Here is a 24,975-nt window from a genome sequence, read left to right as displayed (position 1 = left end):
AGTCAAACCTGCCAGTGATCAAATTCATGACATGTTAACTCCAGTGCTGCTGATCCCAACGGTAGCTATAGGAGAACATCGCTGACATTCACTCTCAAAGACCGTAGGGCTGTTATTGGAGAAGTCATCACTGACATTACAAGAATCCAGTTGTCAGGCCATTATCAGAGTGCTGTGTGGGGGAACAGGGTGAGTGAATCAGTAGCAGAGGTCAGAGTCCAGGCAATGCCAATGGGAAGATAATGGTCAATGCGTTCACTATCTCTATAGTCAATACTCTGATGTAGACCATAAGGTACTGCGATTTTTAAAAAATTAACTTTCAGCCCTATTAATTTCTCCAGTACAATCTTCTAATACTAATTTCCTTCTGCTCCTCTTTGTTCCCAGCCATTTGGATTTTCAGTTCAGAGATATTATGCATCTTCCCTCTTAAAAGAAAACCACTAACTAATCCTTTCTCTACTCCCCATTATGAATTTTGACTGTGCTTGTAGTGGACACATGTTTAGTACAGCCAAATGTTACCATGACAATCTATTTTTGTGTTTCTTTGAGTGAGATTGCATTGATATCCTACCCTCCCTTTATCAGTTTCTTGGACTTCATTTCCTGTATTCTAAAAACCACCCAGTCATTGGACTTCCTGCTATTTCTTGCCACTTTATAAGCCCTCTCTTCTAATCTTGTTTAACCCTTAGCTTCCTTTATCAGCTGCAGCCGACTAACTGTTTTTGTAATCTTGCATCTTGAAGAAATGTACAGTTGCAGTAGGTCATGTTATAGATAGTTAAGGATTGTCCAATTCTCATAATGAGGGAATACGGTCTGGGTGGGGGATGGGAGGGATCCAGGGTGGACAGTGGGTGGTGGGGGGAGGGAGAACACATTGCTGATCTAACCTCCAGGAGTCTGGATTGAATTCAGGTGATGAAGTGGCAATGGGAACCTGTCACCAGGCACCCATCTACATGAGAGATATTTCCTTGCTGCACCTCCTCAGGATCATCCATACCCTGCTCTGGGAGCCACTGCTGAATCAGTGATTGGCAGTGCTTAAACCAATTGTGCCAACATGAGCAGTTGCTGATCCAGGTAGGGCGCTTGGGCCTTCTCTAGGGCTTTCCTTCATACACCTGGATAAAGGTAAGCAATGGCAGGAATGGGGGGTGAGGGGGGCACACATGATAAAGAAAATCAGATTGACACTTACAGAATACAGAAAGGCCTGGATAAAGTGGATGTGAAGATGGTGTTACCACTAGTAGGAGCGACTAGGACTGGAAGGGACAGTCTCAGTGAAGGGGTGACCTTTGGAACTCGGGTAAGGAGGAATTTCTTCAGCCAGAGGCTGGTCAATCGATGGAACTCATTGTCACAGAGAACTGGGAGGCCGAGTGTATTTAGGACAGAGATAGTCAGTTCTTGATTAGTATGGGGATCAATGGATATGGGGAGAAGGCAGGAGAATGAGGTGGAGAAGCCTATCAGCCATGATCAAACGGTGGTGCAGACTCGATAGGTTGAATTACCTAATTTTTCTCCTCTATCTTATGGTCACTGAAGAGGCACGGAGTTTAGCAGGGGAGATGATCTCTTTAGCAGGCCCCCTTGCTCCCTCTCCTTCCAATGTTGGAACCTTTAATCAGACACCAGGCACCTTTGAACAAGAGAATCACCTGGAAACCCAACAGACCATACTCCAAGTACAGACAGCCACCATCCATTATTGAGTTAACATTAGCAGCCACAGGGAATGGTCCTTAAGTGGGCATTAATCACCCAGTTAAGGGCCTCAACAGCATCAGAGCTGGGAAGGCTGCCTTCACGTTTTCCTGAAACTCATCTAAATCATATGGAGGTAGCAGGATCTTCACCTTGCACACTCCAACATTATCAAACAGTGTCACAAACCCCACCTCCCCCACCACAAACATGCCTCCAGAATCGGCACGGAATTCAGCTCTTTGTAGCTCAACGCTGTGGAGCAAGGAGTAGACTTTCCAGTGTTCAAGTCACTACATACACAAACTGTAACAGGAGCTGCACCAACTGTGAAATATTTATCTGCCTTCAGATAAGTGGCCAGTATCAGATCTACATGTGCAGCTCTTTATTTCATTAGGAGGTTGTCAACAGAACCTGATTTTCTCCAGTCCTTATCAATTAAATATCACGGTTTTAAAACTCAGATCTGACTGGAAAGGGGGCTCATATCAGGCTCTTCAGATTAAAATTGTTCTTGAACAAGCCACTCAAATTCTTCAAGTATAAAGTGTTATTGTGGGTATTGGGTCCTAGTGATCCCTTTTAGGAGACATGTGGAACATTCCTGCTCCAGTCTTCCTCAGACCCTGACTCTCAACACTTGCTCTGGTACAATGATGAATATTGACAGACTGGCCTGCTCACCCGGAATCTGAATAATTTGTTAACTTGGCTTTCCATTAGCTCACCTACACCTGATCCATCTCCCACTCTTTCCTTCCTCGATTTCTGGGGATAGGATACAGACCGAGCCACTGACTCCCATAATTACCTGACTACACCGACCCATGAGCTGCTTCCTGTAAGCATTCCATTCCATTCCATTCCATTCCATTCCATTCGCCCAGTTTCACTGCCCTGGACCAAGCTGCTGTGGTGCAACCTTCCACAACAGTGTACCCCGACATATATTCCTCTCATCTCACCTGAAGATTACCTCCTGAACACAATCACGGATGACAGGATCCATACCTATGAATAATCTATTACTTACAGTTCCAGTCTCACTCATTCCTCTGCCTCTCACCTTACCAGTCTTCACATTCAATTCACCTTCCTCTGCCAGTCTCAACTTCAAAGTAGTGCCACTATCAAACACATCTTTCTTTCCTCTTTCAGCCCTGAGTGGCTATTCCTGCTATGTGAGATGATGCTGTCACTTTAACAAGATTATTTTATCCTTGGGTTTTTAAGAGGCATCATAAAGGCAGAGGTGCTGAAATGTCTGGAAATGTTAACAATGGCAGGGGAGTGGCCAGTTTGCCCAGTTCAGGTTTCTTTCTAGTTTGGTTTACTTGTAGCAGAGAAGCTGCCAGTAGCTGTAGCAGAAGCTACTGCAATGCAAAAAAAGGTTCCATGCTTCAGCAGATGATTCTTGACTGGCTTTTCTGTCTGAAATCCCTCTTGCATGCAAGAACTAAATTTACCTTTTGCCGAGGGATGTTTTTCTGGAACGTTACGGGAATTGGAACAGCTCCTTAGTTAAGTTGCATGTTGGGTCAGTTAAGTTTTCCTAAATTCTGTTCCTTTTGTTTGTGTTTCGATTGTAGTATTTAAATAAACTCAGTTTTGCTTAAAGCTGAGTGGTTTGACCAGCTGCAACACATCTGGAATATCCACTTCACATCTGCCTTTAAAATAAGAAATGTTAGGGTCTGAGCTACCTTTTTCAAATATTTTGAGGGGGTCTGGCCTGGTCCATAACGTATGCCATTCTGGTTCATTTCTTCTAGGTGCAGCAACAGCTTGTGTGTCGAGTTTACATACTCACTGCTCACAACGTGATCTTCTCTTCGTTGGGAAGTCCTAACTCAGATTGGGTGACTGCTTTGTGGTACACATCCCCTTGTTCTGTCGTGGCTTGGCGTTTTTGCTGTTTTTCTTGCTCTGATATTAACATATTTGTTTTCGGAATCCTGCACTGTTTCAACAAAGCCAACATAAACCCAAGGCATTGATGTGCATCTTCTGATGAGGCACTTCCATGCTTCCAGAATCCACAATGTTTAATAGTTCCAAACAGTTACACTCGGGCCCTCATTTTATATCCTTTTCTCTGCACAGTTTGGCTTTTGTTTTTTTCTGTCAGCAGTACATCTGCTCTCGACTTATTGTTTCTTCCTTGTCCTATTCTTGTTCCCTTTGGTCCTGTCAGACTGTTTCTGTCAGTCAATCTCTCTTGTCTCCACCTTCTAGAGTCAGAGATGTACAGCATGGAAACAGACCCTTCGGTCCAACCTGTCCATGCCGACCCAGATATCCCAACCCAATCTAGTCCCACCTGCCAGCACCCGGCCCATATCCCTCCAAACCCTTCCTATTCATATACCCATCCAGATGCCTTTTAAATGTTGCAATTGTAACAGCCTCCACCACTTCCTCTGGCAGCTCATTCCATACACATACCACTCTCTGCGGGAATAAGTTGCCCCTTAGGTCTCTTTTATATCTTTCCCCTCTCACCCTAAAACTATGCCCTCTAGTTCTAGACTCTCCCACCCCAGGGAATATACTTGGCCTATTTACCTTATCTATGCCCCTCATGATTTTATAAACGTTTACAAGGTCACCCCTCAGCCTCCGATGCTCCAGGGAAAACAGTCCCAGCCTGTTCAGCCTCTCCCTGTAGCTCAAACCCTCCAACCCTGGCAACATCCTTGTAAATCTATTCTGAACCTTTCAAGTTTCACAACATTTTTCTGATAGGAAGGAGACCAGAATTGCACGTAATATTCCAACTGTGGCCTAACCAATGTCCTGTACAGCCGCAACATGATCTCCCAACTCCTGTACTCAATACTCTGACCAATAAAGCATACTAAATACCTTCTTCACTATCCTATCTACCTGCGACTCTACTTTCAAGGAACTATGAACCTACACTCCTAGGTCTTTTTGTTCAGCAACTCGCCAGAGAACCTTACCATTAAGTGTACAAGTCCTGCTCTGATTTGCTTTCCCAAAATGCAGCGACTTGCATTTATCTGAATTAAACTTCATTTGCCACTTCTCAGCCCATTGGCCCATTTCAACAAGATCCCGTTGTATCTCACCCTTCCTTTATCCTCAACCCAACCTCAAACCGATTCCATCTTTAATTTTGTCCAGTTCCCACCTGATCATCAGCCTGAAACACTAACCCACTCCACAGATTCTGCCAGAGTTTTTCAGCATTTTCTGTTTTTATTTCAGATTTCCAGCATCCACAACTTTCTGCTCATCAATTCCCAAGGTATAGGTTCCTGATAAAAACCAACTATCCCACTACTTACTCAGGACTTGAAATCAAAACCTTACTTTGAAACCTGGTTGAATTTCATAAAATCTAATAGGTTTGTTACTTGACATTAACTTGTTCAAACTCCGAAGACTGAAGTGGATACGGCCAACAATGGGCATGGTTGCGAAGATAGAAAGGACCTGATGGCATGAAAGATGATTCTCAAGCCTTGGCTTTCTTGACATAAACAGAAAATAGCAAGCAACTAGCAAGATTTATCTCAGACTCTCATCTGGCAACACCTCACTTCCTTTCTGGGTAAATTGGCTATTGGCCAGATTCTATCGCAAGAACAACACTGGAACTGCTGATGCACATTACCATCATTCCTATAAAACTGATAGCAATTTCTGGAGGACATTTAGAAGTAGTTAAAAGAAAAGATCCAGATGCTGGGTTATAGTCTCAAGATCCATTAGCACTCACTAAACTAACCAGACCCTGCCCCTTCAACACTGTTAGTCTCATTGCAAACATAATGAAACAGTCAGACCTTGCTGAAGGTATGTAAGGGAATATAACTGGGATTTAAATGACATACTAAATTCATAATTACTGTTAAAATGCACGACAGGATCTGCAGTCTAACTTTATTATTTCTGTAACGTACAATTTCTCCAATTTTTAAGAATGAAGCGTTTTCAGTATCAGTTTCTATCTCAACCTTGTACTTACAGCTCAATCAGGTATTTCACTCTGTGAAACTGTAAAAAGTGAAGGACTGGGGGTGGGGCCAACACTAGGGGACACATTTTTATGGTGAGAGAAGAAAGTTTTAAAAACTGCACATTGCTTCCTGCTTTGCTGTCTCTGTAAATAATTAAATGGATTGACTGCTTATCCTGCTTGATGACACGACTGTCGCCTGGCCCCTGGACGTGGCACCAGATTCAAACTGATACCAGGAATAGGGAAATCTATGATGGAGACACTGCTTGATTTATGTGGGTGTTTCTTCCGGATTAATGGCACATGCTACTACCTTGCTTAATGATAAGGCCTTGGGTAATGTTGTAGAAGAGAAAGACTTGGGGGCTCAAATATATAATTCTTTGAAACTTAAGTCACAGGGTGGTTAAGTTTAGCACACATGCCTTCATGGCTCAGATCTTTGAGTATCGGAGTTGGGACATCATGTTGAAGGTTGTACAGGATGTTGGAGAGGCCTCTTGTGCCGGTGGTGGGGGGGGGGGGCCAACATGAGGGAACACATTCTTATTATGGTGAGAGGAGAAAGTTATAAAAAGGACATGAGGGTCAACTTATTTTTTGCACAGAGCATCATTCATGTGTGGAATAAGCTGCCAGAGGAAGAGGTGGATGCAGGTACAGTTACAACATTTCAAAGACATTTGGATAAAGTACACAAGTTACAAAAGGTTTGCAATGATAAGGGCTAGGAGCAGGCAGGTGGGACGAGTTTAGTTTGGGAACATTTGGCCTGAATGGTCTGTTTCCACGTTGTATGACTCGGTGACTGCAAAATCAGGGACTAAGGTCTGCTCGCTGAGCTGTGGGTTTGATATCCAGATGTTTCATTACCTGGCTAGGTAACATCATCAGCGGCGACCTCCAAGTGAAGCGAAGCTGTTGTCTCCTGTTTTCTATTTATATCTTTCTCCTGGATGGGGTTCCTGGGGTTTGTGGTGATGTCATTTCCTGTTCGTTTTCTGAGGGTTGATAGATGGCATCTAGATCTATGTGTTTGTTTATGGCGTTGTGGTTGGAGTGCCAGGTCTCTGGGAATTCTCTGGCATGTCTTTGCTGAGCCTGTCCCAGGATAGATGTGCTGTCCCAGTCGAATTGGTGGTTTTTTCCATCCGTGTGTAGGGCTATGAGGGAGAGAGGGTCGTGTCTTTTTGTGACTAGCTGGTGTTCATGTATCCTGGTGGCTAACTTTCTTCCTGTTTGTCCTACGTAGTGTTTGTGGCAGTCCTTGCATAGAATTTTATAGACGACATTGGTTTTGTCCATGGGATGTACTGGGTCTTTTAAGTTTGTTAGTTTTTGTTTGAGTGTGTTGGTGGGTTAGTGTGCTACTAGGATTGCGAGGGGTCTTAGTAGTCTGGCTGTCATTTCTGAAACTTCTTTGATGTATGGTAAGGTGGTTAGGGTTTCTAAGTTCCAGAAATCAGTATCTCATCTATTAGCTATTCATATTGCTTCATTGGTGATACTGCTAATTGAAGCATCACTGTGTAGAGTACAAACAAATGTGTGCACAAAAAGTATGTCTGCGCACTTTCACTGCGCAAATGACCACGCGCGCACCCCATCACGTATGCGCACGCACACAACAGGCACTCCATCACACATTCATTCACTCAACCAGATGGAGACCATGCAAAGAACATGACTGATCTTCTGTTCCTGTCTTCTGAAATGTCGAACTAGAGAGCACAGGTTTAAGGTGCAAGGGGAAAGATTAAAAAAGGACCTGAGGGGTAACTTTTTCACGCAGAGGGTGGTGCTTGTATGTAATGAGCTGCCAGAGGAAGTGATGGAGGCTGGTGCAATTACAATATTCAAAAGACATCTGGTTGGGTATATGAACAGGAAGGATTTAAGAGGGCTATGGGCCAAAGGCTGGCAAATTGGACTAGGTCAGGTTGGGAGGTCTGCCTGGTGCAGATAAGCAGGACCACAGGGACCTGCTTCTGTGACTACATTATTTTATACTAAAACCTTTCATGTTACCAAGAAAGGTGGAACTTGCCTATTCTGCAAGACCCCACTGTCTAATGCACTGTCTGTCTTTCAGCACCTGTGCACAATTTTACTGAGTCAACAAGTTGCAAAGTCAAAGAACCTAGGATTTTAGCTCATTCCATGAGGAGTTTTAGTAATTAAAGAAAGTGTGCACATCTAGGCGGTGTGACAAATGGTCAGCCCCAATACTACAGCTGTAATTAAGAACTCAAAACATGCGCCAAGCCACTCACCTGCAACTGGAGAAATGGAATATTGAAAAATTTGTGCAAATACTTCAGGCCAAAGCCATTCCGCATTGATGATTCTGCATAGCGAATATAGGATGATCTCGGCAACCTAACAGTCAAAGAAAAGGCAAAAGGATGAATTCAGATTCTAGCAAAAGAGGATTAAAAAGATAATAAAGAGAGAAAATAAACTATGAGGGCAAACCAGTGAGGAATGTAACAACTGGTACTAAGAGTTTCTTTAAGTTTTCAAAAGTCTTTGGATTCTGGAGAAGAAATGGAAGTTTAGAGAAGTAACAATGGGACACACTACTTAAAGGGACAGAGGCAAAAGGTAGTCAACTATGGGCCAATTAGACTAATATTCAAGTGCTGGAGAACTGGTGGAATCGATTATTATGTATAGTAGCCCCCCCCCACCCCGGTAACTGCAGGGTATATGTTCCAAGTCCTACCATGGAAGCCAGAAACTACAGATAGGATCAAACCCATTCATGTAACTGGGAAACGTACCTTCCCAGTAGCCCCCTGGTCCTGGAACATTCCGTATAATATGTTTAGACCGAGGTAAACCGCGGGTAACTAACTGTGGAAATCGGACCCGTGGATTCGGGTGGGGGGGGGGGGGGGGGGGGAAAGAGGGCGGTCACCCTGTAATAACAGAACATTGGAAAATCACAATCTAATTACCCAGAGTCAGCATGACTTCATAAAAGGGAACTTGCGCTTGGCTGGTTTACGAGAGTTTTCTAGTCAATCTAAACCAGAGTGGAGAGAGGGGAACCAGTACACGTGTTGTATTTGGAATTCCTGAAGGCGTGCGCCAAGGTTCCTCACAAAAAGTTTATGTCATAAGATAACAAACCACCATGTTGAGGTAGCATATTTGCATCGATACAGAATTGGCCACTGGGCAGGAAAAAAAAATGAGTGGAGATTAGGTGTTCTTTTTCAGGTTGGTAAACTGTAACCAGTGGGGTCCTGCAGGAATGACTGGGACCAGAACTATAAATAATATATATTAATGATTGGAAAGAAGGAAGAGAATTACTGTAGACAAATGTGCAGTTGACACTAAATTAGGTGGAAAGGCAGGTTGTGAGAAGGATACAAGAAGCTTCCAGAGGGGTATTAATAAGTTAAGTGGACAAAAAGTTGGCAAACTGAGTATAATATGAGAAAATGTGAAGCTACTCATTTTGGAAGAAAGAACACATTATCTCAATGGAGAAAAACTGCAGAAAGCTGAACAACAAAGGGACTTGTGAGGATTTGTACGTGCAACATAGAAAGCTAGTACATAGGTACAGCAGATAATCAGGAAGGTTAATGGAATGTTGATCCTTATTTTAACACAGTTGGAATGTAAGAGTAGGGAAGCCTTACTTCAACTGTGCAAGGTACTGGCGAGACCACATCCAGAGGACTGAGACCAGTTTTGGTCCCCTTATTTAAGGGAAGGTACCATTTCATTGGAGACAGTTCAGGGAAGATTCACAGGATGACCCCTGGTATTGCCTTATGAGCAAAGGCGAAATAAGTTCCAAACTGGAGTTAAAGTCACAGTTAACATAAATTTCTCAGAGCAATGCCTTGACCAGAGTCAACCTGCCTTGTCTAAAATTAGATTGGATTTGGCAATCACTGAAGTATTCTGCATGGTTTTGCCTCCAACCAAAGTTCACTTGCCAGCCAATCAGCACACACTTCTCATACAACATAAATATCGTTTTCCCCTGGAATTGGTATGCTTCTGAAATGTCCCGATAAATCAAAGACAAAAAGCTGTGTCTTTTTTTTCAACAAAGTAAAATAATTGAAAGTTTGACTGTCTGGATATAAGTTCCAGGAGTCTCCAGGAACTATTAGGACCGTTACTTTTCTTGCTGTTTGAGAAATATCATGGTTTTAATAAAGTTATGACCCCCCCCCCCCCCCCCCCTTAATGTTATCACTGGACAGGCCAGATCTCAGGCCAAAATCTGGTTTGGTAGATAACTTTTTTTTTAAACTTAACAAGGTAGTCTCTCACTGAGACAGAAGTACACAATGCTGCAGACTTTGTCTTAACAATAAAATTTGTTTATTTAGTGGAAGAAACAAAGATAAAATAGAATAAGCTAGTTTATTTATTTTAACAAATTCAAAGTTTTAAAGAAAGCAAAAGTGAGAATCATAGAACTTTACCGTACAGGAGGTCATTCAACTCATTGTGTTTGTACCCAAAAGAGCTCCCCCAGCTTGTCCCATCTCCTCAGCACTCTAAATTCATCACCTTGCAATACACACACAGCTCGCCTCTGGAATCTCTGATGGAATCCGCCTCCACCACTCTCCCAGGCAGCACGCTCCAAATCCTAACAACTCAGTAAAGACCTCTCTTTTCATCTTATTCCTAGCTCTTTTGTTGACAATCTTGAAATTGTGACTTCTGGCTCCTGACATGCCAAGTACTGGGAACAGAATATCCTTCATTACTTGTCAAAATTGTTCATAACTTTGAATACCTCAATAACGTCACCTCTGCCCCAAGGTGAAAAAGCACCCATTTCTCTAATCTTTCCTTTTATCTAAAATCCCCCAGTTAGTCCCACCAATCCCAAAATGGTCCTTTACAATTCCAAAATTAAAAGAAAATTCTTTGCATAGTACCCAACAGCAATCCAATACAGTACTCACACCAGAATCCCCTTCTCTTAATACCTCAATAGGTTTAAGGTAACTATAACATAATTGCAAGACCAGAACCTTTGACAGCTTACCCCTGTAGATAACATACACTTTGGTTTAAACAAACTTAGCTTCTAGCTCTCCACAGGATTTTATCCCACCACTGCTGGTCTGAGACTATCATGGATTCCATAATCTAGTTTCACTGTATTCTCCCCAAACCCCCAGGCAAAAACATCACAGAACTGCCCAAAACAATGAAAAACTTAAACAAAACCAAAACCCAGTCCAGAAATTTCTAACACAAACCTGAGGTACTACTGTCTACCTTGAGAATTCAAAATCCTAAAGTAAACCCCCAAAAAAAGTTCAGCTGCCAAAGTAGCCCTCAGAAATGGTTTTAAAAGAAATCACCATGGCTACAGAAGTACCTAGGTTAATTAACTTCAAATGTACAGAAACTAATGCAAAAATCAAAAACCAAACTTAATGATTTTAAAAACATATAAAATCATAGAATAGGCAGCACCATTTTGAAATTTACAGATAATATGAAACATAACAGGAATAGAACTGTTCGGAGACTCCAGGAGCATTTGGACAGACAAAATGGCCAGATAGATGGCAGGTGCAATTTAATATCAATAAATATGAAGAGATGCATTTTCGGCCGAACAATGTGGAAAGCCAGTACAATCTAGATTAGACAGGCAGGAGGCTGGAAGAAAACAGCAAATCAGACAGCATCAGGAGGTGGAGAAGTCAATATTTTGAGTGCAACCCTTCTTCAGGAGTCGGGGTGGGTGAGGGGGGAGCTGCAGATAAAGGAGGTGATGGAGGCAGGATGGTGAAGTGGGGACAGGTGAAGACAGGTAGAGGGCACGACCTAGTTGGTCAATGGGAGGAATGAATCCAGTTTGGGGAGGTGTGTGTGTGTGGGGGGGGGGGGGGGGGGGGGAAGGTGTATGGAAGGGAGCTGGGAGGGGTTGGGGAGGGAGTCTGCCTATTTTGAGGTAGTATAATCTAGATTGCATTATCTTCAGGAGAATCAAAAACAGAAGAGACTGGGAATGAAAATCCAGAAGTTCTCAAAGAAAGAAGGGCATGTTGGTAAGGCAATCAAAACATTATATTGATATTTTCTATACAAGGGACTGAAACACAAAAACAAAGAGGTCATATTAAACATTTACAAATCACTGTTTCAGGCTCAGCAGGAATACTATGCACAGTTCTGAGCAGCACACTTTAGAAAGGATTTGAAGGCTTTGGACAGGGTGCCCAGAAGATTTAACCAGGAGGTTCAGTTTTGTACAGAACTTACAGCAGATTAAAGGGAGATACAACCGAGTCATTCCAAATTCAGGAGTTTTGGGGATCAGCTAAGAGAATGAGAAATGACTATCGCAGAGTTGGATAGATATGGCACACAGCTTGAGAAAGTGAAGAAATCAGATTCCAAAGTAACACAAAAATAGTTAACTGTGTCCTGAAGCAGAATCACTTGGGGAACCAGGAGAAAACTTGAGAGAGAGATTAGCTAACTCATAACAGATCCAGCAAAGGTAATGAAGGCAAAATGGCTCGGTCATCTGCTCAGAGTTTCTACAATTCTACACAATGAAAGACTTAAGAAATGACGAGAAATTTAACTTTTGAAGTTTCTCACCATGGTGGGTCTGTTGAGGACCAATCAATACAGATTGATTACTCTGCTTACCAATAACACTAGTATTGTTGCATTAAGAGACCACCCAAGACAGTAAAAAGAGATCCAAGTGGACCTTGCCCTGGGATCCTCCACCACCATCAATAATAAGCTTCATGCACAATGTACTCCACACATTTACTGAGTTCTCTCGCCAGGTCAGAAATGATTTAGAACATAGAACAATACAACACAGAACAGGCCTTTCGGCCCTCGATGTTGCGCTGACCTGTGAACTATTCTCAGCTTGTCCCCCTACACAATCCCAAAATCGCCCATGTGCTTATCTAAGGATTGTTTAAATCTCTCTAATGTGGCTGAGTTGACCTCAGGCAGGGCATTCCATGCCCTTACCACACTACTGGCTTTGTTCCTCAAGTGATTGGAAGTTGAAGTGGGAAGTGTTCGGTTTCCATACCGTAGGGATTCTATGAAGGTGGACCATCCTCGCTCTTATCTTGTGAACAGTCAGAGCACCCAGCGGAGGAATATGAAACAGAATTCAGCCAAAACAGGAAAACCCCAGCAATGAATGACAAAGTAGGGGTTCTTCAAATGATCTTCAAAAACACTAGATGCCCATTCCAACAGTGAGCATCATGACCTGCAGCCAAATCACCCTGCTACGATGATGTTCCAGTCTAAAAGTAATAACTATATAACAACTGGGCATTCAGCCAAGAGTTAACATAGCAAGAGTCTCAGTGCAGGCATTGTGATTATGCAAGTAAGATGACTAATAAGTTTAATTCAATATTTAAAGAGCTCTCAAAAACAGATTGCGACAAAAGTACTCCTGAGAATTCAAATGGTTTATAACAGGTCATAAAATATGTAGGAACATTCCATCGGCACTCCAGCCAGTCTGACAGATCACTAGATCCAAAGAGAAACTGCAGAATTGAACCTTAATTCTGGGAAACTGCTCATCAGCCTGGGCGATGAACGTAAATACTTTATTTGTGAAGTAGTAGGTGCCAGCAGGGGTTAGCTAGACGTAAGCAGTTGCTAGGGGCAGAAAGAGACTGGATAAAAATGTATTGACAAAACAGGCAACTCATCATTCCCACAACCTAATTTATTCACTGGCAACTCCCAGCAACATCTGCTGAATAATGCTGCTTTTTTGAACTTTCAGAAACAAACTGAGTTGCAATGAGAGGGCAGAAGGGACCAGTGAGTGAAGCTTCTGAAAAGAGATCTCTAAAGAGCCGTGGTCATTGCTGTACTGGCTCTCAGCATACTGCCATCAATGTGGAGGGGGGAACAAAGAGAAGGAGAGGGCGCTCTATTGCATACAGCTAAATGCTAATCTTTCAGCACTTTGCACCATGGCGTATATCCTGTGTTTCAAGCTGGTAATAAATACAGAATGTTAATTTAACCACTCAGGACTTTGTGGGGATTCAGTCGCCTGAAAAGAGTGGCACTGGGAGCTATCATATTCTTAGCTCAAAAGACAGACTTTACTTTGAGAACAAAACCTCAGGACATCTCAAAGTGCTTCAGGGAGAGACTGAGCTTTAATAAAAACCAGAAAAAAAAACGCTGATGCTGGAAACCAGAAACAAAAATCGTTGGAAGAGCTCAGCAGGTCTGGAAGCATCTCTGGAGAGAAATCAGAGTTAATGTTTCAGGGACAGTGACCCTTCCACAAAATTGAGTTCTGGGGAAGTTCCTCAGTTTTGAGAAAGGGTCACTGGACCCAAAACATTAACTTTGATATCTCTCCACAGGTGCTGTCAGACCTGTTGAGCTTTCCAAACACTCTGTTCAGTTTCTGAACTTTAGCCACTGTTACAAAATGCAGCAGCCAGTTTAGAGAGAAAGACCTCACAATCAGCAATGTGATAGCGACAAGAGAACCTTGCCCCCCCTCAACGGTGTTGGTTGGGGGTTAATAATAGGACAGAACACCTGTTTCCCTGCTGTTAAATTATGTAGAGCTTCTCAGTCTAGATGCAACTCCCCCCTTCCCCTTCCCACTTCCTGCACAGATTTCCATGGGGACTGTCACATCAACAGGGAGAGTGTTACTTAACGTACAGCAAACTCTGAAGGCAATCAGAATGATCCAAATCCACAACTCCTGAAGGTGGTAGAAACTGATCCACCAATTCCCCAGTATCACCTTCTCCTAATCTTTGCAAGCTCCTAATCCATCTCCAACCTCCCTTTCCTTGAAGGTGTTGTCTCTCAAATATATGCCTGCCAGCCCCAGATATCCAAGTTTGAATCAGGTTTATATACATATATACATAAATGATTTGGATAAAGGTGTTGAGGAAGTTAGAAAGCCACAAAGGGATCAGTTCCATGTTTTACTTCTCTTTCAAGGCATACTGGGGACTCAAGGGTTAAACATTCCACTACCAAAGAGACTTACTGCAGTGCCAATTGCACGTCTGCCCCCTTATAGAGTAGGGAGAACATCTCAGTAGGGAGGCGGCTAGCTGAATCCTAGAGAAGGAATCCAGTGGAGCCACACACTCTGCAGCCTCAAGCCAAGATAGTTGTCCTCACCAGACATGACTGATAGCCTGTTAAACTGCCTCCTGCTCCCATTATCTTGCTTCCCCTCTGTATTACCATAGTTTTGTGAATCCCCCATTGAAAACAGGCAAAACCCTTCTGTTTTAATCTCTTCCCATTAACACATGATCATTAAGAATACAATACTCAGTCCCTGTAACCCATGCACTCGTTATCACAGGACATCGACATTCACCGGGCCTTGTAAAATCATAATTGCCCATCTTAAACAACGTAATGAACAATCAACCATGTGAGCTTTTGTAGTATTCCTATAAAAAGTACTGCCTGTGTGTGGAGAGCAGAAATTCCTGGAGAAGTGTCACCACAAGTAGACATACGACTACTTTTGGGGACACTGGGAATCTCTCACCGGCTGTCTGATAATTAAGCATCTGCTGTTGTACTGAAACTTGTGCCGTCTGGATTTGTGGAACAAAATACACATCAACAGGATAGGTGGTCTGATTACCAAATTTGCAGATGACACTAAGATTGGTGGAGTAGCAGATAGTGAAGAGGATTGTCAGAGAATATAGAGGAATATACACAGATGGGAGAGTTAGGGAGAGAAATGGTAGATAGTGTTCAATCCGGGTAAATGTGAGGTGATCCATTTTGGAAGGTGCAATTCCAGAGCAAACTATACAGTAAATGGAAAAGTCCTGAGGAAAATTATGTACAGAGAGATCTAGGCGTTCAGTTCCATCGTTCCCTGAAGGTGGCAACGCAGGTCAGAAGAGCAGTCAAGGAGGCATACGGCATGCTTTCCTTCATCGGATGGGGTAGCAGATTAGATTCACTACATTGTGGAAACAGGCCCTTCGGCCCAACCAGTCCACACCGACCCTCCGAAGAGTAATCCACCCAGACCCATTTCCTCATGACTAATTCCCCTAGCACTATGGGCAATTTAGCATGGCTAAGCCACCTAACCTGCACAGGACTGTGGGAGGAAACCGGGGTATCCAGAGGAAACCCACGCAGACACAGGGAGAATGTGCAAATTCCACACAGTCACCCGAGGCTGGAATCGAACCTGGGACCCTGGTGCTGTGAGGCAGCAGTGCTAACCATTGAGCCACCGTGCCGCCCCAACTCTTGTATTGAGTACAAGGGTTTGGCAAATCATGTCACTTTGTAAGTCTTTGGTTCGACCACTTTTGGAATTCTGCGTACAGTTCTCGTCACCACATTACCAAAAGGATGTGGATGCTTTGGAAAGGAGGTTCACCAGGATGTTGCCTGGTTTGAAGGGTGCTAGCTATGAAGAGAGGTTGAGTAGATTAGGATTATTTTCATTAGAAAGATGGTGGTTGACGGGGGAACCTGATTGAGGTCTACAGAATCATGAGGGGTATAGACATGGTGGATAGGAAGCAGCTTTTTCCCCAGACTGGGGGACACAATTACTAGGGGTCACGAGTTCAAAGTGAGAGGGGAAAAGTTTAAGGGAGATATGAGTGGAAAGTTCTTCAATAGACAATAGGTGCAGGAGTAGGCCATTCTGCCCTTCGAGCCTGCACCACCATTCAATATGATCATGGCTGATCATCCTCAATCAGTATCCTGTTCCTGCCTTATCTCCATAACCCTTGATTCCACTATCCTTGAGAGCTCTATCCAACTCTTTCTTAAATGAATCCAGAGACTGGGCCTCCACTGCCTTCTGGGGCAGAGCATTCCACACAGCCACCACTCTCTGGGTGAAGAAGTTTCTCCTCATCTCTGTCCTAAATAGTCTACCCCGTATTTTTAAGCTGTGTCCTCTGGTTCAGCACTCAGCCATCAGCGGAAACATGTCTCCTGCCTCCAGAGTGTCCAATTCTTTAATAATCTTATACATCTCAATCAGATCCCCTCTCAATCTTCTAAACTCAAGGGTATACAAGACCAGTCACTCCAATCTTTCAGCGTAAGGTAGTCCCGCCATTCCAGGAATTGACCTCGTGAACCTACGCTGCACGTAGCCAGAATGTCTTTCCTCAAATTTGGAGACCAGAACTGCACACTGTACTCCAGGTGTGGTCTCACCAGGGCCCTGTACAGCTGCAGAAGAACCTCTTTGCTTCTATACTCAATTCCTCTTGTTATGAAGGCCAGCATGCTATTAGCCTTCTTCACTACCTGCTGTACCTGCATGCTTACCTTCATTGACTGGTGTACAAGAACACCCAGATCTCTTTGTACTGCCCCTTTACCTAAATTGATTCCATTGAGGTAATAATCTGCCTTCCCGTTCTTGCCACCAAAGTGGATAACCATACATTTATCCACATTAAACTGCATCTGCCATGCATCTCACCACTCACCTAACCTGTCCAGGTCACCCTGTAATCTCCTAACATCCACCTCACATTTCACCCTGCCACCCAGCTTAGTATCATCAGCAAATTTGCTCATGTTATTACTAATACCATCGTCTAAATCATTAACATATATTGTAAAAAGCTGCGATCCTAGTATAGATCCCTGCGGTACCCCACTGGTCACTGCCTGCCATTCCGAAATGGAGCTGTTTATCACTACTCTTTGTTTCATATCAGCCAACCAATTTTCAATCTAAGTCAGTACTTTGCCCCCAATACCATGTGCCCTAATTTTGCTCACTAACCTCCTATGTGGGTTTTTAGCAAAAGCTTTCTGAAAGTCCAGGTACATTACATCTACTGGATCTCCCTCGTCCATCTTCAGAGTTACATCCTCAAAAAATTCCAGAAGATTAGTCAAGCATGATTTCCCCTTCATAAATCCATGCTGACTCTGACCTATCCTGTTACTACTATCCAGATGTGTCGTAATTTCATCCTTTATAATAGACTCCAGCATCTTTCCCACCACGGAGGTCAGACTAACTGGTCTAAAATTTCCTGCTTTCTCTCTCCCACCTTTCTTAAAAAGTGGTACAACATTAGCCGCCCTCCAATCCGCAGGAACTGATCACGAATCTATCAAACTTGGAAAATAATCACCAACGCATCCACGATTTCTCGAGCCACCTCCTTCAGTACCCTGGGATGTAGACCATCAGGCCCCGGGGACTTATCAATCTTCAGACCTAACAGTCTCTCCAACACCAAAAAAGGCAAATATAAATTCCCTTCAGTTCAGGTCCTTCAGCCACTGTTACCTCAGGCAGATTGCTTGTGCCCTCCCCAGTGAACACAGATCTGAAGTACCAATTCAATTCTTCTGCCGTTTCTTTGTCCCCTGTGATATATTCCCCTGTTTCTGTCTTCAAGGGCCCAATTTTAGTCTTAACCTTTTTTTTGCCTTTCACATACCTAAAAAAGCTTTTACTATCCTCCTTTATATTTTTGGCCAGTTTACCTTCATACCTCATTTTTTTTCTCTGTGTATTTCCTTCTTAGTAATCCTCTGTTGTTCTCTAAAAACTTCCCAGTCTTCCATTTTCCCGCTTATCTTTGCTATGTTATACTTTTTCTCTTTTGACTTTATATGTTTCTTAACTTCCCTCATCAGCCACAGCCACCCATGCCTCCTCCTAGGATCTTTCTTCCTTTTAGGAATGAACTGATCCTGCATCTTCTGCGTTATACCCAGAAATATCCGCCATTGTTCCTCCACTGTCATCCCTGCTAAGGTATTGCACCATTGAACTTTGGCCAGCTCCTCCCTCATAGCTCCATAGTTCCCTTTATTCAATAGAAATATTGTCACTTCTGATTGTACCCTCTCCCTCTCAAATTGCAGATTGAAGCTCATTGTATTATGGTCACGACGTCCCAATGGCTCTTTCACGCAGAGAGTAGAGGATGCCTGGAACGCGTTGCCAGTGGAGGTGGAGGAGGCAGAATGATAGCTTCATTTAAGATGTATCTAGACAGATCCATGAGTGGGCAGAGAGCAGAGGGATAGAGATCCTTAGAAAATAGGCAACAGGTTTAGGCACAGGATCTGAATCGGTGCTGGCTTGGAGGGCAGAAAGGCGTGTTCCTGTGGAATGTTTTTTATTCTTTGTTTCTGCCTCAGTACCACAACGGCTCAGTCAGAAATAGCATCCTGCGTGATGTTAATAAAGGTAAAGTTTCCTTCCTTATCCCGTGTGCAACTTTGACCTGGTGAACACCCCCTCCGTAGACCCTCCCCAGTGTCGCTCAGCTGGTTCCAATTGTCACCTTACAATCACAGCCAGAGGATCAGCTACAGTGGCCTCTTCCTGCTCCCACATTATTAATTTGAGCATCCCTGCAGAATCTATCCAAAGTTTACTTCAATGTCTCACGAACATGCTTCTCGGTGTCTTAATCCAAAACCCAAGCATTACAATCAACATGTACACCGATGAAACCCAGTTCCACCTCCCTTCCATTGTCTATACTGTTTGTCAAACTGCTTGAACACAAATTTTTCAACTAAATACAGGATTGTCCAATTTATGCAAGTCCGATTTATGAACACTCCTACCTATGAATGTTATCCCATGTAGGGCTGACATTTTAAAGATCCGACAGATGACAATTTCCTGTACTTACGAATGGCCACTTCATATCATCCTGCATTGTGTTCCCACTTGCATACAAATTGACTTGCAAACGGACTCAGGAGCGGAATCCATTCACAACCTGGGGACTGCCTGCAGTGGGAAGATCAAAGTGATTGACTTCATACCCTATCACGAATCTCACTCCCTAGCCACCAGTTCCATCCCTCTCCCTGACAATAACCTGGAATTGAACCAGACAGATAGCATCGCAAGACTGTATACAGCCTGTGACGAGCTTCTGATCTCATGTTGCTGCCAGTATGAAGGCCACCTACTTTTAACTCAAGTTCAGACATCACTTCTTCAGGCTCAGGCTATCTGCTGTAACCTTTGCTTTTATTACTAATAGACTTGATTATTTAATTATTATTGTGACTGGGCTTCCAGGTTCTAACCTCTGCAAATTTAAGTCAGCCAAAATTTTTTCCAACTCTCATATCATACTTCCCCATCACTTCTGTGCCCACTGATAGCGTCTCTCATTTGATCAAGGTGACAATTTTGAAGTTCTCTTGATTTTCAAACCCTTCTAAGTTTGAGTCATTTCCGATCTCAGTAACTTCTTCAATCCACTTAACTGTCTAAAATATCTGCACTCTTCAAATTCTGGTCTCTTTACATCTGACTTTAACTGCTCTTTTATCACAGTAATTTTCATACAGCAGCACGGTGACTCAGTGGTTAGCACTGCTGCCTCTCAGTGCCAGGGACCCCAGGTTCGATTCCAGCCTTGGGCAACTATTTTGCACATTCTCCCTGTGTTTGCGTGGGTTTCCTTTGGGTGCTCCAGTTTCCTCCCACAGTCCAAAGATGTGCAGGTTAGGTGAACTGGCCAAGCTAAATTGCCCCAGTATTCTAACAGATGAAAGGCTTAACAGACAACCAATTTTTCAATGTATAATCTCAGTTACATCACACTGCAAATTTTTGCTATAAATTCTGTGTTACGATTGAGCCCTCCACAATCACCTGATGAAGGAGCGTCGCTCCGAAAGCTAGTGTGCTTCCAACTAAACCTGTTGGACTATAACCTGGTGTGGTGTGATTTTTAACTTTGTACACCCCAGTCCAACACCGGCATCTCCGAATCATGCCCCAATAATGTGTAGGTTATGTGCATTAGGCAGGGGAAATGTAGAGTACCAAGGTAGGGGAATGGTTCTGCGCGGTATACTTTTCGGAGGGTTGGTGTGGACTTGTTGGGCTAACTGGCCTGTTTGCACACTGTTGGGATGCTATGATTCTACCAAGATAAGGTCAATTGTTGAGGCTGCCCAAATCAGGGCATTTTGAGGGTATTTCAGTGCTGAATCATTAAAAGTGACGAATTGGAATCTCATGGTAAGGAGGGAAAGTTGTCATGTGATTTGGGTGTCCCATAGAATTCGTGTCTGGGTGGATCGTTGAGCAATCAGTGGAATCTGCCTTGATTGTGTTTGCTATTCGATTTACTCTTGTGGGGTGTTCAAACACAGTTTGTCTATTAACCCAGACGTGTCTCATGTTAACTCAATGTTGGAATATAAGTTGCACAAATACACTACAGATTACAAAGTTAGAAAAGTAAAACAGAGTTTATTTTGTTTGTTCAAAGCTATGGAATCTCGTGATTTTATTCTGTCAGTATCTGAGATTCCTATCTGTCCACTTCAATCGAAAAACTGAACATTACATTTGCCAGACTCATCTGGGACTGCATCATCCTTCAAACACTATAGAAAGATAATTCTGTACACGAGTGCAAAATGAACAAACATCTCCCCTTTCTCCTCACAACAGCTTCAACTAAAGAGAATCACCTCTGTCCTACACTGGCTCTCCAACTTTCATAAGGCCAGAAGATGCAGGAGCAGAAATTAGATCATTCAGCCCATCGAGTCTGCTCCACCATTGACTGACAGGTTTTTCAACCCATTTTCCCCGCTTTCTTCCCATAGCCTTTGATCTCCTTAGCAATCAAGAGCTTATCGAGCTCGGTTTTAAATATACTCAATGAGCTGGCCTCCACAGCTTCACCACTCTCTGACTGAAGAAGTTTCTCCTCATCTCCATTCTAAACAGTCTTCCCTTTACTCTAAGGCTGTGCCCTCAATTCCTCATTTCTGCTGCCAATGTAAATATCTTCCCAACAGGCCGTTCAGTATTCTTAAGTTTCAATGAGACCCCACCCCCCCACCTTATCCTTCTAAACCCCATCGGGTATAGTCCCAGAGTCCTCAAATGTTCCTTAAACGTTAAGCCGTTCACTCCTGGGACCATTCTTGTGAACCTCCTCTGGATCCGCTCCAGACGCAATACATCCTTCCTGAGGTACAGCTCACAATACTCTAAATGTGGTCTGACAAGAGCCTTAGAAGTACATTCCTGCTTTTATATTCCAGCCCTCGAGATGAATGACAACATTGTATTTGCCTAACTACCAACTCAACCTCCATGTTTACCATACCAAGTTCCTTTGCATTTCAGATTTCTGGATTTTCTTCCCATTTAGAAAATAGTCCATGCCTCTATTCTTACTACCAAAGTGAATTACCTCACTTTCCCACCTTGTATTTCATCTGCCATTTCTTTTCCCAAGCTCCTAATCTGTCTAATTTTTTCTGGAGCTTCCGTGTCCCCCTCAATACTATCTGTCCCTCTACCTCTCTTTGAATCATTGCAATCTTAGCCAGAATGCCCTCCATTCCATCATTCAAATTATTAATGTATAAAATGAACAGCTGTGATCCCAACACTGACCCTTGTGGAACACCACTCGTCACCACTTCCATCCTGGGAAGGACCCTTTTATCCCCACTCTCTGCCTTCTATGAGACAATTGATTTTCTATCCATGCTAGTACCTTGCCTTGAACACCCTGGGCTCTTAACTTACTCAACAGCTTCCTGTAGGCCCAGGTAGATAACATCCACTGGCTTTTCATGGTCTAACCTGCTCATTACCTCAAATAATTCTAACAGATTTGTCAGGCATGACCTTCCCTTGATGAAAACATACTGACTTTACCCAATTTTACCATGCACTCCCAAGTACTCAGAAATCTCATCCTTCACAATGGACTCCAAAATGTCAATAATGACCGAGGTCAGGCTAATCGGCCTACACATTTTTTTAAGGGGGGGGGGGTACATTAGCCATTTTCCAGTCCTCTGGGACCTTCTCTGAGGAGAAAGTGAGAACTACAGATGCTGGAGATCAGAGCTGAAAATGTGTTGCTGTAAAAGCTCAGCAGATCAGGCAGCATCCAAGGAGCAGGAGAATCGACGTTTCGAGCATCAGCCCTTCTTCAGGAAGGGGACCTTCTCTGACTCCAGTGGTACCTGAAAGATCACTACTAAAGCCTCCACTATCTCTTCAGAACACTGGGGTGTAGCCCATCTGGTTCAGGTGAATTATCCACTTTGACCTTTCAGTTGTTCTAGCACCTTCTCCTTGGTGATGGCCACTGAGTTCATCTCTGACCCCCGACTCACTTGAATTTTTGGGATAGTACTGTATCTGTCACTGTGAAGATTGTCACAAACTACCTATTCAATTCCTCAGCCATTTCTCTGTTCCCCATTCCTACCTCGCCAGCATCATTTTCCAGTGGCCCTACGTCCATCTCTACTGCCCTTTATATGCCTAAAGAAACTCTTGCAATCTTTCCTAATATTACTGACTAGCTTCCCCTCATATTTACTCTTCTCTCTCCTTATTTCTTTCTTCGTTGTCCTCTGTTGGGCTTTGTAGGCTTCCCAACTTCCTTCGCCAGATTATATGCTTTCTCTTTTGCGTTTAAGCGGTCCCTGACTTCCCTGGTCAGCCACAGTCAGAAACTCCAGCCATTGCTGTACCACTGTCTTGCCGACTAGGCTCCTCTCCCAGGCAATTGTTGTCAGCTCCTCCCTCATTCTTCTGTAACTGCCTTTGTTCAACTGTAATACCGTTACCTCTGATCCTCTCTCTCCCTCTCAAATCGCAGAGTAAATTCTGTCATATTATGATCACTGCCTAAGGGCTCCTTCACCTTAAGCCCCCCTTATCAAGTCTGCCTCATTGTACATCACTAAATCCAGTGTTGCCTGCTTCCTTGTGGGCTCCACCGCAAGCTAATCCAAAAAGCCATCTTGTAGACATTCCACAAATTTGTTTTCTTGCGATCCACCACCAACCTGATTTTCCCAGTCCACCTGTATACTGAAACCCCCCAAGATCACTGTAACCTTGTCTTTCTAACACATTGTTTCTTGCTCTTGATGTAGCCTGTGCCCCACATCCTGACTACTACTACTCCCATTATGGTTTTTCTTTAAACCTTTGCAGATCCTCAAACAGATTCTACCCACACAGATTCTACATCAGCTGACCTTACTTCATTTATTGCTGTTGATTTAATTTCATTTTTTACGAACAAGGAAACCCGACCAGCTCTGCCCACCTGCCTGTCTATTTGATTCTATGCCTATGCTTGGATATTTAGCTCCCAGTCCTGATCCCCTTGCAGCCAAGTCTCCGTGATGCCCACCATATTATACCTGCCAATCTTAATCTGCACCACAAGCTCTATTTCATATACTGCACACATTCAGATACACCTTCAGTCCTGTATTGACCATTGTTATTCGTTTCTCCAGTGTGTTTGAAGTTTGATTCCTAACCCGTTCCAAACACACAGTCCTGTTTATTTGTATGCTGGAGACTTCAATAGCCTCTCCTGAGTTCTCCTTTCTTTTCATGTTTTTCAATACAGTTGAATCCATGCCCATAGATATCAACCTGCAGCTTTGCTTCCCATCGGTCATTATTAAAGTCCTGTTGACCAACCTTTTCGAGAGAATACTGGCCCAAGCATGGTTCAGGTGGAGACCATCCCAAAGATACAGATCCCTCCTGTCCCAATATGGATGCCAGCGCCCAATGAAAAGGAACCTTTCTTTCCGTGCTACTCTTTTAGCTACATTTGCTTTCCTCATTCTCACATCCCCATGGCAACTTGCACGTGGTTCGGGCAGTAATTTGGAGATTATAACCCTTGAGGATCTGCTCTTTCAGCCATCTCCAAATTACGTGGGCGAGTGCAATTAATTCCAAGCCTCAATATCATTACCTCAGGTCTCTCACATGGGGACCTCATCAAATGCTTCTTTAAAACCATGTTCAATCCTTCGCTCCACAACAAAGTAAAAGACAGATGCATAAAGTAGATCGCAGAGATTTCCCAGTTTTAATTTCAGCCCAATCTCAAAAATTTATATGCCATACTGTTCTAGCAAAAAAGACAAAATTTCACAAATAACATGACTTGAAAATTTGAATCCATGAACTCAGGGCTGACGAACTCAGGGCATGGGTAGGTACATGGGACTGGGATATTTTACCCATTACAGAAACATGGCTAACAGAGGGACAGGACTGGCAGCTTAATGTACCAGGGACAGAGGTGGTGGAAAGAGGGGAGGGGGAGTTCCATTTTTGATTTTGGTGAGTATCACATCAGTAATCAAAGACAAAATAACTGAAGGATCCAGTGAGGCTTTGTGGGTGAAGCTAGTAAATAAGGAGGGGATGGTGACATTATTGGCATCATACT

At 43.3% G+C, this 24,975-nt stretch overlaps 1 protein-coding gene across 2 annotated transcripts in view; it reads right to left on the bottom strand.

The window, feature by feature from the left end:
- Window positions 1-24,975, bottom strand: part of LOC140469589 (rab-like protein 6) — a 133,224-nt gene that overhangs the window by 40,600 nt on the left and 67,649 nt on the right. For both annotated transcript variants that reach the window (XM_072566255.1, XM_072566256.1), the window contains one exon: window positions 7,990-8,095. In XM_072566255.1, the coding sequence (XP_072422356.1) occupies window positions 7,990-8,095 (106 nt within the window). The remainder of the gene's footprint in view (window positions 1-7,989; window positions 8,096-24,975) is intronic.

Source organism: Chiloscyllium punctatum, chromosome 49 (assembly GCF_047496795.1).
Source record: "Chiloscyllium punctatum isolate Juve2018m chromosome 49, sChiPun1.3, whole genome shotgun sequence".
In the NCBI taxonomy this organism is placed as follows: Eukaryota; Metazoa; Chordata; class Chondrichthyes; order Orectolobiformes; family Hemiscylliidae; genus Chiloscyllium; species Chiloscyllium punctatum.
This window is presented reverse-complemented; position numbering and strand designations above follow the sequence as displayed.